The 16183-nt window shown below is 35.2% G+C and overlaps 1 protein-coding gene across 1 annotated transcript in view; it reads right to left on the bottom strand.

Moving 5' to 3' along the window:
• Positions 1-249: 249 nt before the first annotated feature.
• Positions 250-16183, bottom strand: part of KIF18A (kinesin family member 18A) — a 69460-nt gene continuing 53526 nt past the window's right edge. Inside the window, exons 13-16 of the mRNA XM_008054784.1 lie at positions 10101-10536; positions 9079-9186; positions 3907-3995; positions 250-332 (exon numbers count right to left, since the gene is read on the bottom strand). Of these exons, the coding sequence (XP_008052975.1) occupies positions 250-332; positions 3907-3995; positions 9079-9186; positions 10101-10536 (716 nt within the window). The remainder of the gene's footprint in view (positions 333-3906; positions 3996-9078; positions 9187-10100; positions 10537-16183) is intronic.

Raw genomic sequence — 16183 nt, 5'->3', positions numbered from 1 at the left:
GGATACTAAAGGGTGACAAACATCTTAGAAACTTAAAACATAAACTTTTCCATTAAAATTTTACATGGGCTTGGAATATTAGAGAAGAAAGCAAATAGCTTCATTTTCTGCTTGCTGAAAATATGTGGGTAAACATGGCTTTAAGATGGGTATTTTTTCAAGTATTTTAAACACATTTCTGAAAAAACACTGACAAACACTTTTAAAAGCAGACTTGAACAATTTCATTTTTCTTGATTTCAAGGTCATTTATCTTAGATTTTCTTTGGAAATGCTTCTTCCAAATTTTCTCACCACGCTTGGACTTATTTTATAGGTGTTTCTTTTATATTCTAGAAGAAATAAAAAAGATGCATAAATATGGCAAAAGTATCATTCAAAAAGTTTTCACCATTCATTCAACTTGTAAAAATCTACTGAAAACTATACATACCCGTTGAAGGGTGCAGGAAGCGACCAGAGGGGCGGCTCCCAAAATGGTGCTGACACACCAGACAACAAAGGCCTCAGGTCCCGGCTTCTGTGAGCACAATTCCCCGCGCGTAAATTTCAAACCTTCCCGTGCGAATTTCAAACCTGCAAACCTCCAATCCTTAGCCAGCTTTGTTATGCGTCCAATAGGACTATAACACGGCGTTGGCCCCGCCCTGCTCCCATGCCGCTCCTCCAATAAGAACCTAGCACAACCCCTTCCGGCCCCTGTCAGGCTAGTAAATACAGCCCTCTCCCAGCATATATCTATTTCTATCTCTCCCCCCCCACTTCCTCTCTCTCTCTTACTCTCTCTCATTTTCTTTTTTCCCGTTACAGATCCCCTCTGTAACAGCCACTTTAATAAATCTCTTGGTCCTGGCCGGGTGTGGAGTCATTACTGGCACCGAACTTCTTTCATCCGTAGAAAGAAAAATTTACTCTTGAAATTCCTGATAGTCATACTTGTTAATTAACATAATTTAAAAGATAATCCCAGAAACACTGATACCTCTGGTTTGATGGTTGTTTGCCAAATTCATTTCTTCATATTGCAAACTAAAGTTTCCAGAGCACACACAGACAGATACCAAGTGAAGTCTCTGTGTGAACTACTACAGTCACCTTCTTTCTGTCTGACTAATAAAAGATTTCCACAAGCATTTGTTCCCTCTTCTTCTATCATCAATGTTTCCCATTCTCTGGATTATTTGCCCAGGACTTTTAAACTTCTGTATAGTTCCAATTTAAACATATCATTTACATCTAGCACTTCCTAAGAGCTGATCCTGATCCCACAGACCTCTCTCTCTCAGTGCCATCTCATGTGTGCTACATATGCTCATTCTTCTGGTTCTTGGCTTACACAAGGGTTTTCTACTCAGTACAAGTGTTGTTACTACAGAGTGCCATGGACTTTTTTCAGGATCAGTGTAGTTGCTTATTCATTCTTGTGGTCACATTAGGGTTTAGTTTTAGAGGTACATGTTCACTTGACACTATTTCTTACTTCGCTGAATGCTCGGCATTTGCCTTCTTTTCCACTGATGGTCCTTTGTTTCAACTTAGGTGAACACATTATAAGAAGGCAGCCTCAATTCTCTTTTATTCTCTTACACACTGGGGCATTTCACTTGGATATTCTGATGCATATAAATATTATCTTCCTATACAAACAAATACCTCTTTTTAAGAGCTCCATTGTCCTTAATAAATTGTAATTTTTAATTTTTCCTCTTTGACAAACATTGTTGTTTAGTATCATCTCCCACATTTTTCTCCGTAGCAGATATTTTCACACATCTCTCTTTAAACTTGAGATATCTGATGCATTTTTTCCTATGCTTAGACAACAGAAATTAGTAAAACCAAATTTCTATGATTTGAGAATTTTTCTCAATTATTTTACATGGTTGTAGAATTATGACTTCTTGAAGAAGTTTTTCAGAAGACCAGTGGGGTAGTACATATCTGTAGGACAACTATAGCTACACATTGCTAAGCATTATTATATATAAATAATCACAGTACATTTTACATTTTAGTGCCTAACTGTCTGATTCTTAAATCTGTATAAAAGGTATTTCCATTGAACTTCAGGTAAACAACTGCTACTGGCTACTAGAGGAAATAAGTTTGGCAAAGTTATTGAGAAATTTTTTATTACTCTAATCAAATAGCACTGACAGAAAAAAGTAACAATAGTTTTCATATTATTTTTAGAAACACTCATTATCTAATGAGCCCCCTCTTTAAGTTCCAGCTGCTATATTTATAAGGAACTTTAAAGAAGAAACAAATTAGTCTTTGTAGTCATCTCAGGATGTAGCACATGGTGAATGCCTGAATGAAGTCTGAGGAATTATGAGGGGGACCCCCCCAAAACTCCAGAATTATCTTTTGGAAGGCAGGCCTCTTGTAGTACAGGCTTCCTCTGCTAGGTTAGTGTTTTAGGAACCTATCAGCATCAGAGTTTCGGCTAGTGTTGTTGTGAGAGGCTGTGCTCAGCTTCAGTGAATTTTTTTTGAGATTTTTTTAGTGTGTTTGCCCATTTTATGATGGGTGATTTAGAAGAGCTACCCACACTGCCCTGAGTATTCAGCAGTTTTTGACCAAAATGGCACGACCCCCATTCACTTGATCTTGCCCTGAGTGACTTTTTCTTTTGTTTCTCCAGATGAGAAGAGTCCCCAAAGGGAAATGTTTTGCTGATGTGGAAGAGGTGAAACAAACAAACAAAAAAAATGGCAGAACTACTAAAAGGCATCAAAATTGATGAATTCAAAGAAACATTAGGAAAGGCCAGGCATGGTGGCTCACACCTGTAATCCCAGCACTTTGGGAGGCCAAGGTGGGAGAATTGTTTGAGCCACCAAATTCAAGATCATCCTGGGAGGCATAGTGAAACCTCATCTCTACAAAGAAATAAAAAAATTAGCTGGGCATGGGGGCGCATGGCTGTGATCCCAGCTACTTGGGAGGCTGAGACAGAGGATTGTCTGAGCTCAGGGGGTAGAGGGTGTGGTGAGCCATGATCGTGCCATTATACTCCAGTCTGGGTGACAGATCAAGACTTTGACTCAAAACAAAAAAAGTTCAAAAACTGTTTAGAGCAGTGGAAAAAGTGTCTCAGTAGGTGTACTGCATCAAATAGAGAGTACATAGAAAGTAACTGCTGTTTAAACATGTAAGACTAGAAAAAATACATACTTTTCAAAATAAATAAATCCCATTTTTTTGGGTTCCCCCCTCGTACAGTGTCAGAGAGACAGAGGTCTTGGTATCAAGGCCTAGAATCGGGTTGATGATGGAACTCTAGTAACCTAAAGTGGTTTTGTTGCCATGAACTCAAGTCTTTCCCATATGAAGCTGAGGAAATGTAGTGATCTCCATTAGTGTCTTTGCCAACCTGCTAATGGGAGTTATAATATAATTGTAACTGGTATTGACTGGAGCCTGTGTAGTAGTTACACAGATGGGCCAAAGGCAAGTTATTACAAATAAGAGGCTAAAAGAAAAATTTCAAGTGAGTGTAGTTTATCCATAAAATATACTTAAAAGTAACTTAGTTAACATAATACATTTAGCTAATTATTTCAGTTATTGGTTAAATTATTTGCCAAATCTTCTGCAATATGAGGCAGCAAGCATAAGAAAAAAGGTGTAGAACATACAGTTGGTGTTGGGAAATCTGGTTCTGAGTTCTGACTCCCCCATAAAAATATCTGTGTGATCTTTGGGTAAGTGTTTTATATTTTGTGTCTTAAATTTCCTTTTATGTAACATGAGGAAAACCATACTTGCTCTACCACATAACAAAGGTTATGAATAGAGAAAAGGAGATTCTTATGAAAACATTATAAAAATGTAAAGCATTGTATGTATTAACATTTGGCGGTAATGTCGTTCAATATCAAATTAAGAGCTGAGACATACCTATTGTTGGTCTGTTTTCTTGTAAGTGCTTATCACTTGAATTATCTTGTCGAATACGTTTGGCAGTTAACGAAGTATTTGATGCAGAACTTGAAGGAAAAAAACTATTTTAGTTAAGCATTTTTTAATACCTCTAAGTTCTAATTTATATTCTATAGGCAACAATGATTTAAAAAGTAAATACAGACATATTAAGCTGTAAAATCCCACAGAAGTAACTGGAGGTACTAAATACATTTTTGGTCCACAGAAAATTAGCTGTTGGTGGTTTATTGATGTTTATTCGAATTGAATGTTACTATTGTAGGTATATGTAACAATTCTGTAGCAGAGTATTTCCAGGGTGTTCTGCTGAAATATAAGCAAGCACTGTTATTTAAAGTGTAGAGACAAGTCATACATAGTCACAAGAGGTGAAAAACTAAGCTCATGTTCAAATTTGGATCAAGAACTCTAGCCTGAAAAGTATAAACAAGTGAGATTGTTTGAAAACTTTGTTTTTAAATCAAAGCATGGTAACAGAACAAAGACATCTTGATTATTACAATTATAAAAACCAAAATAAAAAGAATGCCCTATTTTCACTTACTCTACTTTCAAAAGTTTAATAAATTTTACATTGTCAATGGGACAAATTTCCAACTCAATGTGAGTTGACATATTACTAAACACTTATTATGGCCTCATGTTACAGAATGTACAAAAGAAGTAAGGCACAAACAATGCTTGTCCAGAAAACTTATACAATGGACACACAGTAGAGATGGGGAAAAAAATAAGCCAAATAAGAAAGGTAGAGTAAAAGTACAGTACCAAGGTTTTCATATTACAAGGAGCTATAGATTCATGAGTTTAGAAGAAGAAATAAAACCAGAAAATTTTGTGGATGAGTTTGATCTAGGCTCTGAAAGACAGCAATCTTCTCTAGTCCTAAGGAAGTTCAAGTTTAAACAGGCAGGGCTGGAGGCTGGGTGATGGATGAACACCCTTCCATACTGATTTAAATAAGCAAGTTTTAGGGAATTTCTGGATAACTAGACTGTAGTCCTTCCATATCCATGTGAGAATACCTTCCAAGACCCCTGGTGGATGCCTGATATTGAGGCTAGTACCAAACCCTATATATACTATGTTTTCTCCTATCCATATACATCTATGATCAAGTTTATAAATTAGGCACATTAAGAGATTAACAACAATAACTAATGATAAGATAGAGAAATTATAAAATCTACTTTAACAAGGTTATATGAATGTGGGCTTTCACTCTCAAAATATCTTATTGTATGCTCATCACCTATTTTTGAACTGCTATTGACCACAAGTGACTGAGACCACAGAAAGTGAAACTGTACATAAGAGGAACTATTCAGCTGCATAAAAAAGATATAGTTTAACAAGAAATAATCATAAACGCGTATGTACAAATAATATAACAACTGCAGTAGGCCCCCTCTATTATTTATGGTTATGAATAAATTAAGTTACTATGATTCTGTTTTGAATATTAAACATTCTTTTTGATAATAAATATATCAGCTGTCCAAGGTAGAAATTCTTTTAGTTGTTTGGTTTTTGATTTCTTCAAATATAAACATAAATGTTATTGGTTACTTTTGATAAAATGTTGTTTTTCTTACAATTTATCTTAATGCTGTCTTTACTATTTTATGGTATGATTCTTCACTTGGTTAGTTCTAGGGTCTTACTGTTTACTCACAGCATTCTCTTACTTGTAAATTAGCTCTTTTAATACATCTAATTTGATTAAAACTCATATTTCTAGAAAGAAAATCCAACCGTAATAAAATAAATTGCATATTTAAATATAAATAAAGTATACCCAAATATTTTTAGAATTTAGATAATAGCCTACTGATAAAATGTTTAATGTTTATAAGTTAGATCATAAACTAAAAGGACATAAAATTGATACAAACGCAAATTTAAATTATGTCAAAGACTATACTGAGAAGAGATTCAAAGATGCTTCCAGTTGTGTATCAAATATATTTCCATAACTATTAATAAAAACTAAGAATGAACATCTTGCTCCCTTGCATAGGTAAAATGCTTCTGGCTCGATAAACATAATACAGCTCACATTCTAATTAGAATCATCAGGCATCTTTCAAAGCAAACAAAACATGTATGGCAAGTGTTAAGACCATTTTGGGGTAGTAAGAAGACTGTGGAACAAGCAAAAAACACCAACCAAAGAAAAACTAACAAACCCACCAACCAACCAAATAAACACAAAACAATCAAACAACCACATTTCTGATTAATATAATTTATAAACAAAAGTTAACATATGTACATATTACATTTGTATGTTTGGTAGCCTGATTCATTTAGTAAAATAGTCTTCTATAGTAACATAAAATAAGTTTTTTAGATCAAAATTATAATATTCTCAATGTACTAACAAAACTAATTTTGGTAGGTTTTGGTAGGTTTTTAGATATAATTTTTTCAGAGATAAAAATTGATGCAAAATAAATAAAATACAGAGAGCTTTCCCTTCTTTATTTTTTAAACCGTACTAGAGTAGATACACATAAATATGTATATAAAGCTGTTAAGTGGAAAATACCAGAGTTTATTACTCTCAAGATCATGTCGCTTTAATTGGGGAAAAGGAAGATTAAAAAAAGTAATTATGTACATTTCTAGCATTAATCTCTTTTAACCTTACTTAACGGCAGGATCTAATTATTGGTACCAGAGGGTATATCACAGAGCAAGTAACTTTCTTTACATGTCCTTTAGTATTATTTCCTAATATTAGTTGCTCACGTGGAAGCTCTTTAACTCATCTAAAACCACTCCAAATATACAATTTACATACCTGGACATTTCTTGAAAAACCATTTTAATTTGATAAGTACTATGTTTACATTAAAAATTATTCTTAGTTATAAACTTTGCTACATCTTAGCACACATAACATGCTGCCAGTGAAGGACCAGAAAACTCTCCAACATTAATTAGTGGAATGAAAGACAAAACTGACACAACGCAACTTAGTGACAAGATGGATAAAACAGATGTTGGTGATTAGGTAGGCTCACTTATAAAGTGGCAGACTCACATATATAAACCAGACTTTCTGCACAATTCAAGCTTTCACCTTAGCAGAATACAAATTTTTAAAAGTCACAGACAGAGTCATTCAGGAAAAATTAACCCATGAATGTTAAATGTTTCCAAGTCCACTGTATTTTGTTTTGCTAGAGCTAGGACAGAACCTGAATTCACCCATGAGAAGATACTCCATGCAACACAAATATGAAGGCTATTTGTAAACTTATGTCCTCCAGCCCAGATGATAATAGGCCCATGGTGGAAAACAAATTTTAAAAAAGTTTTTTTGAGGTCTTACACCTTTCTTCTAGAAGCATATAGCAAAGAAAAAAAGGTAGAGCAAGTTAGATGCATTTTATACTTATTCAGCACATTTTGTTACCGCATTCAATTTGTAGGACACAAAGAAAGTCATAACTCAGTAAATTTAAACTTTTTTCCTTGGCTTTAGTATTCAGTTGTTTACAATGTACTTAGGTATGTTTCTGTTTGCATTAATCTTGTTTGTGACCTGCAATACTTCACAAATCTGTGATTTAATGTCATCCATTAATTTTGAAAAATTATTAGCTGTCACCTCCTAAACTACTGTTTCTTCCCCCATTCTATTTCTCATTCCCTTCTAAGACTCAAAATACATATTTTCCAGACCTTTTAAATTGTGTCCTATATGTCTTGTTCACGCCTCTGTATTTTCCATCTTTTTATACTTCTGTGTCCCAATTTGGATATTTTTCTATTAATCTACTTTTTAGTTCACGACTAACTCTCTTCTTCTGTGCCCAATTTCAATAAATTCTATCTTTTCATTTCTAGAATATCCATTTGACTCATTTGAATAGAATCTGGTTCTTTGGGAAATTATTATTTTGTCTAAATTAATGACAGTTAAATTTTAAAAATTCCTATCTGATAATCCCTATATGTATCACTTAGGAATCATAACTACTCTAATTTTTTTTTCTCTAGATTTTCAGTCATTTGGTCCTATTCCCTGGCATACTTAGTAATTTTTATTTAAGTGCCAAATGCTGGTATTAAAAATTGCAGAGGCTCTGGATGATATAATCTTTTAGAGATGAGTTAATTTTCTTCTGGCAAACAGGAAGAGTATAAAGCTCAATCACTTTGATTCAATCCAAGTGTTTAAGGTCTATTTCTAGTTTGTCTTATTCCTAGAGAAATAGCCTTTAGGGATATCAAGAAAATCCTGAGGTTTAACAGAGTGTCTTCTTCAGGATGGTCCCTAAACTCCAATTTTTGTGTCAAAGCCCAATAAGAACATCAAAACTCTAATTTAGCATCCTAGCAGGTACTTTCAGCTTGGTTTTGTCGTCTCTTACTCTAGAAAGTTTAGAGCTTGGTGAATAGGAGGGCAAAAACTGCACAGGATGATTTAATTTCCCTCGCTTGGAGAGACTGCTATTAGCTCTGAGTTTCCATTTTCTGCTCGGCATCTGTGCCTATGCCACAGATTGGTAAATGTTAAATGGAAAGGAAAGGCAGAGAGGCTGGCTCTTTACAGCATGCTTCCACTTTCTCTGGCATCTTAGACTCTCAAGTCCTGGCTGCCTTGCTTGTTCTTCAGTGCCTTCAAGCAGCTGCTAATTGTAATTTACCCAGCTTTTATAATTGCTCTTGACGGCTACACTGTAATAGCCAGAAATAGAAGTTTCTTTACTCACATATATTTTAGTTATATACCAATTCCATTAAAATAACCAAATTCTAGGATGAAATCACTTTAGTCATGTCTAAAAGGAAGAAATGAGTAAAAATTGTCACCCAAAGAAAAGTTAAAATTAAATGACATTTCTGTAAGTTAGAACATTTTTCAAATTATTTTTAATAATCTAAAATATGGAAAACCTTAGGTAAATATCAAATGAAATACTTGAGTTTTTTCAGTATCTCCCTTTAATAATAAAAACCTGGTACCTCTTTCAGAGCAATTTGCCGTAACTATGCTGAGAATATGAAATGATAGTCTAATGACAAGAAATGAAAAAGCTGCAGAAAACGAAGTACAAAGGCAATCTTATATAATTTTATATAGAGACTCCACCAGTCTATGTTTAATCATACCTTGTCAATTTCCGCTTCCCTTTGGCAGCAGCAGTCAATGCCATGTAGGACGGTACTATGCTTGGTACAGGCAGAGAATGCTTAGTTGAGAATGAAGAAGGGTCAAGCCTATAAATTGAAGAGTAACAAATAAAAATGATTAATTTTGAACTACATTACTAAAAAAGAGAGACAGATACTTCCACAATTAGAGAAAACAATTTGGTTTTAATACATTTATAAAATGATTCTTCTATATTGCAAAACTTCCCTCGCTTGCCCTGGGGTTTTTTCCCCCTTTTTAATACTGTAGGTAGAGTTGCTATCTCAATGACATTGGAAAGGGAAGGTATTTTTCATCCTGTATTTAGATTGGGTGTGATTATGTAGGTGAAGTGAGAAAGATGTTTGCTTGGATGATGTACACACAGTCATTCCTTAGATGTATGACTATTTTCAGAGTAAGTTAAGGTTTGCTAAACATCAATAGAAACTAGAATTTTCTTCGGGGAAGACAATAAATGTAACAAATGTGACACTCCGATGATAGCTGGTATTATCTAACTTTGAAGTAAGAAGAACTAAATAAATCTTAGGATTTCTCCTAGTCTAATGAGGGTCAGCTTACTTAAAATATCAAATGTAATACTTTACAATACTGTGTGAGTGCATTCATCACATTAGCATGAGGGATCGGGAGTCGCTGGGCACTGTTAGAGGAGGGAGGGAGACATGAGGGTGGGGAGTACACAGAGGGTACTTGGTCCTATACCAGGAGGAGTGAGGGCCAGTCTGAAGCTCAAACTTTCCCTGCATGCAGCCTACTGGTGAAGTTAATATTCACATCTCTATAATAAAATAATATTTAATAAAAAAATACCATGTTAATGAATCACTATTCAGAGGGAAAGAGAATTAAAGGTTTAATAAAAGTAAAATACTATTTTGTAATCAAAATAGCACATTTGATCTATGATATAAACCAGAAATACAGATAAAGGAGAAAGGCTATGAAAAAAAAGGTAAATATTCTTTTTTTGTACCGTTGGAAAATGTTTTTGTTGTTGTTTGATAGTGATTCTTGTTCAGGTAATTTACTCTTCAAGCTCTTGGTGTCTTCACATATAGTAAACGTAGAATGCAAATCCTTACATTCTGTTTTCCTGTTAAGAGGGATATCTACTTCACACTTTTCCAGAGTATTCTCACAGTTTATGTTTGAGCTGATGGCCTGAAAACCTGTAGTTTGTGACGGTTTTATTAAGGTAGCTATAGATAGATTTTGAAAAGTTCCTCTACTGTCTTCTGGAGTATATGTAATAGGCAGAAGTTCTTTGCTGAGAGAATCAGTGAGCTGCATACTTTTTGACGGTGAAGATTTTGGAGTATGTTGTGCTTTGAAAGGAGAAGGCATTAGTTTTCTCCGAGTTCTTTTTTGTGGAAGAATTTTAAGTAGATCAGAGTCACTTGAAGATGTGCCTGTTCAACCAAATTAAAAAGATGCTCAATAATGTTTCCTAAATCATTTTCCAATAACCTCATTACTTTAAAAATAAACTCTAATAATAAAGTAGTTTTCTACCAATTGAAAAAAATCTGAAAGAAAATAAGTTTGGAAAGAATAAAACAAACATGGCTGATTGGTAAAAATTTTAAATAAAGTTAGTCAACTCATTATAAAGAGATTTTTATAACAAAATAAACGACAAATTGCTAGTATCAACATTGGTTTACAGGGACAGCTATCTTGAGATATTGGATAATCATAAAATAATTTCTAATCAATTCCAACAAAATTTAGAAGCAATTTCCAGCTTCATGTCTGATTTGGGCTTAAGATTAAAAAAAAAAGGTATTCAACATTTGTAGGCACAGACATGAACATTTATTCTATGGTAAAATATCTCCAATTTATTACTAATTGAGTAGAAGTCTAATTGAAATGAGCAAGAATGGCAATAACCAGTAAAATTCCAAGTGAAAGTAAGAATTTTATCTGTAGATCCACAGCTGTAGGTTCTGCACCTTCAGATTCTATCAACTGCAGATCAAAATTATTCAGAAAGAGAAAACTAATAAAAAATACCAATACAGCAACAAAATACACACACACAAAATACAGTATGACAGCTATACATAGCAGTTACATTGCATCAGATTTTGTAAATAATCTAGAGATGATTTAAAGTATATGGGAGGATGTGTACAAGTACATGCAAATATTATATCTTTCTATATAAGGGACATGAGCATTTGTGGATTTTGATATCCACAGGGGCTCCTACGACCAACCTCCTACACCCAGTATACTGAGAGACAATTGTAGCCAATTAAGCATTCCAGTCAACTGATTTGTCTCGTGTATCATACATAATTTGGCGGTTTGCAAGAGATTTAATATCCAAGACAGATGAACATAATTCAGAGTTCTGGGTGCTTTGACTCTCATCACTCTGCAAAAGCATATCTTCTGGATGTCAAGAGGCCACTGAGTTTGGGGATCTTTTCTCACCTCATTCTACAATTTCTGTAGCTTTTTAAAATTGTATCTCTACGGCTTTTCCAGCATCTGTGTTCCTCTTTCCCTCCTTCAGTACATGTATACCTTTTCCTAAGCAGTCACACTTGATCTGCTAGTTGTCTTATTCTATACATGTTTTCATATTTCTTATTGTTCTTTTACAAGTACCATCTCATTCATCTGAGTACCAAATAACTATAATTTTTTTTAGCCTTTCCCATGAATTTCCCAGCTTCTACCAATCCCGTCTTTCTTACACTTATAGTTAGAACATAATTCTGAGCATGTCATCTTTCTTGTTAAAGAATATAGTAATCTTTAAACGAAACATAATATCCAGATATTTTTAGAGTAATTCTTGGTCATTGGTCCAAACTGAAGCAAACTGAGAACTTAGTGTGAAGTACCACAATACTAGATTTAGTATTTAATGCTTAATATTTAAATATACAAACACCTGTCAAACACCTTTTCTTGATGCCGGAAATAATAAACTGAGAACATATGTAACAATACACTTAGTCAACTCCAGTGTGCTTATTTTACATTTTCAAAATTAATTTTTTTCTACTCTGCTTACTTCATTCTGGTGAACTTCACCATTTCATGGTGCCTGATACAAGTGGCTTTGCTTATAGTGTATTGTTTATGGAAGAAACCATAATATATATTTCTGCCCATGTTTTTTAATCATGAAGCCAAGTACCCAGTTGATGCTATATTTGCTTGATTATACACTACTAACTTAAATAAAAGACAGAATAAAATAAGTGCTATTTCAATAAAGCAATTCAAATTTTCAGCCAAGTTAGAAAATACACTTATAGCAATCATCAACAATACATGCATTATTCTTATTATGTTAGTTGACAATAAATTCTACTATGGCTAGGCTGACAATTACCTCTAGGAAATACAATTCAAAAACAGGAAGAAAAATATGATCCCTATTCTACTAAGGAATTTTACTTTTTCTGAGAACCAGATAAATGAGACCCAGATCTTAAAATAATTTTCCACTCCCTTTAACATGACATTTGTCAAATTTTCCATTACCAGATATTTTTATAATAATGCTGCAGTGTAAAGACAGTTACTTTTCTCCGCTGTGCTGCTACCACCAAATTGGTGACTATTAATAGCTGGAAGATTAACTTCTTTTCCCATGAGAGACAGCAGGGGCATAGAGGATAGAAAACTACATTGAGGATACAGAACTGAATTGGGAGTCAGGAGACTAGGATTCTATTTCTGGCTTCACCAACGACTCACTGAGTGACCTTGGGCAACTCACTTAAGCAGGGTGGGCATTAATACCCCCTGAAAAAAGAAGATATTACCCATTTATATACATAGTTTTTTTTTTAGAATTAAATAATAAAGGCATTTATGCTTCAAAAGAAAGGCTCTACAAATACAAATATGCTTCAATTGTTAGCACTAACCCTTTCATAGGAAAAGTTGTAATTTACTTAACTGTCTTCCCTACAATAGATTTTAAACAATGCCTCACTTCAGTTTATCAAGACTGATGACAAATTGTAATACAAACCAAAGGTATTGTTGAAACAGGCAACGGGCACATATACGTTTTATTTGAAAATGCAGATTTTGTGACATTCTAAAACTTAGAAAATGATGGAACATGAAATCCGAAGGGATAAGGACTATCCAGAGTCACTATTTCATTTTTCTTCAGAGCCATTATTTTCTGGTACATACAGAGGGGGTCATCTCTGGGAGTGGTGACAGGCAAAGTCCCATGATGGTGGACCACTTCTTTTCCAACTACTAATAAAGAACAAGAAAACGGAGGTTTCCTGCAAGACACTGAAGAAGTATCTACCTGATCTCTGCGATAATCTAAACATACACCCAACATCAACTTTGGTTTCATTAGACTAACAATTTGCCAGTAAGAGGAATAAAATCTTTAGCCATAATTCTGCTCTCCTGGTAGGAGACATTAAACTGAAGGAGAAACGTGGAGAGGTGGTAGGGGAAGAGAGGCTGTGGACACACAGCAAGTACATAATACAAATCTAAAGAATTCTTTTCTTTTTATCCTCTCAATTATTAAACTCAGATAAAATAATAAGAAGGCAGAAGGCAGGTGGTCCATTCAGGACTACTTACGCTAGTTGCTAGTTGCTAAGAAAGATTCAGAAGATAATCAGAGCAAAAATAAAATGTAAAGGTTTAAATAAAAACTCAAGTCAATCTTATGTAATATAAATATAAAAGGATAATGACTCCATTTATTAATGAAAGCTAAGAGAATAATAAACAATTGACATTTTACCTTGAATATGATTTTTAGAATATAAAATACAATTACATAATAATTATTCTCTCTTAGCTAACAGGTAATAGAGAACTTTAAGAGGATATGGCAACTGCAGTGCTAGGTTGGAGCATCACAGAGTTTAACAGGCTGTAGGAACTATTGGATATACTAGATCTATGTCTATAAAAGAGATCTGCTGTACTTTTCCATTAGAGGAAGAGGGTGTACAGTAACTTTCCAGAAGAGCAGTCATGGGGCAGTGGTACAGTCTCCCCGATTCAGCTTGGGAAAATACTATCTAACAAGACGCCATAGGCTGGGCTCGGTGCCTTAGCCTGTAATCCCAGTACTTTGGGAAGTCGAAGTGAGTGGATTGCCTGAGTCCGCAGTTTCGAGACTAGCCCGGGCAACTTGGCTAGAACTCATCTCTACAATAAAAAAAAAAAGCTGGGTGTGGTAGCACGCGCCTGTAGTTCTGGCTACTTGGAAGGCTGAGGTGGAAGGATCGCCTGAGCCCAGCAGGTTGACGCTGGGGTGGCTGTGAGCATGCCACTGCACTTCAGCCTGGGTGAGAGTGAGACCCAGAAAACACCCCCCTCAATCCCAAACCAAACAAACAACCCCCCCCAAAACCCATCATAATTCTTGCATCTATGGAGTAGAAGTGATAAAGAGGAAACCTGGAGGCAGGTTATAATTCCTTCAAAAAGGCCTCCTAAGATGAGAAAAGGAACCGCATAGTTGCAGGCTGTCCCTTGCAGAACACGAAATGCTACAGATGAAGTCAGTCGATGAAATACCCTAGCAACGTGCATGCCACACAGGACAGGACAGAAAATTCAAAATTCACTGTTATAAGGCATGCTCTTACAAACTGGGTTAAATAAGAGCAGCAGCTACTTAGGAGGGTGTCTCTCCAGGGTCTATCTAAGGAATTAACCTAGTATATTATACACTTGAGTATGGGCGGTAATGGGTAGCAATGTATCTTACAGTTTTTGAGTAATTTTGTTATTTCTACATTGTCTCTTGGGACTTTAATTCTAACATATTATAAGCATACTGCATTTCTACTACCATAAATGGTTATGACCCATGAGATGTAAGAGCAGGACTTGTTGAGATGCATGCCCAAATAATGCTAAGCATAATGCTAAGACATTAAGATCACCACTGCTATCTTTAATCTCAGGATTAATGTTTGTTTTACTTATGAAAGAATAAAGTTCCAGTCAACTATGGTACAAGAGCAACAATCTAAGAGGACTGCACCTGCGTAAAATGAATTCACTGCTCATCTGTCCAATAATACTAAGCAGCTACCATGTTTCTGTTATGCTAGGTAAAGCAGTAAACAAGACAGCATTTACTTATTTTTTGTGAGTTGGAGTCTCACTCTGTCGCCCAGGCTAGAGTGCAGAGGCACACTCTGGCCACCCCAGCATCAACCAGCTGGGCTCTGGCGATCCGTCCACCTCAGCTTTCCAAGTAGCTGCAACTACAGACGTGCGTTATATGCCTGGCTAATTTTTAATTTATTGTAGAGATGAGGTCTTACCAAGTCGCCCAGGCTGGTCTCGAACCCATGGGCTCAGCCAATCCACTCGCCTCGGTCTCCCAAAATACTGGGACTACAGGCTGAGCCTCTGAGCCTGGTCAGTACTTATGTTTTTAAGGGGAGAAGGCAAATAACAATGAACAAATAAAATAAATTTAGATGATGATAAAAGAGATGATGATAAGAAGACAATGAAACAGAGAAATGGGAATGGACAGTGATGGGTGGAGGAAGGAGTGTTTTAACTATGATGGCCAGGAAGGCCATTCTAAGGATATGATATGTAATCTGAGACTTAAATGGCTATGAAGATGCCAGCTCTAAGATCTGGGGAAAAAGGCAGAGAAAATAGCATGTACAAAGATCCAGTAGCAACAACTAATTTGTTGAGCTCAAGGAAAAAAGAGAAGGCTAGTTTAATTGCAGTACAGTGAATAAGAGAGAGAGTCAAAATGAGACCAAGGCTAGAGAGATCAAAAGGGGCAACTTATGTTAGGATTTATGGACAAGATACAAGTTTGGATTTAGTTCAAGTACAAAGGCATATCTGTGGAGGATTTTAAGTGTGGATATTATGCGATCTGACTGATGTTTAAGAAAACGATTACTCTGCTTGTTATGTGGAGAATGTTATGTTAATGGGCAAGAAAGGAAACAGAGAAATTGTAAAAAGCCTATTACTGTAGCTTGGGCAAGAAATGAGAGCCTGGATGAGAGCGGCGGTCACAACAGTGATGGGGAGACATGAGAGAAGGGTGTT

This window comes from Carlito syrichta, unplaced genomic scaffold, assembly GCF_000164805.1.
Source record: "Carlito syrichta isolate Samal-C Ts95f unplaced genomic scaffold, Tarsius_syrichta-2.0.1 Scaffold301283, whole genome shotgun sequence".
In the NCBI taxonomy this organism is placed as follows: Eukaryota; Metazoa; Chordata; class Mammalia; order Primates; family Tarsiidae; genus Carlito; species Carlito syrichta.
Note: the sequence above shows the minus strand (reverse complement) of the source record. Positions and strands in the feature narration are given on the sequence as shown.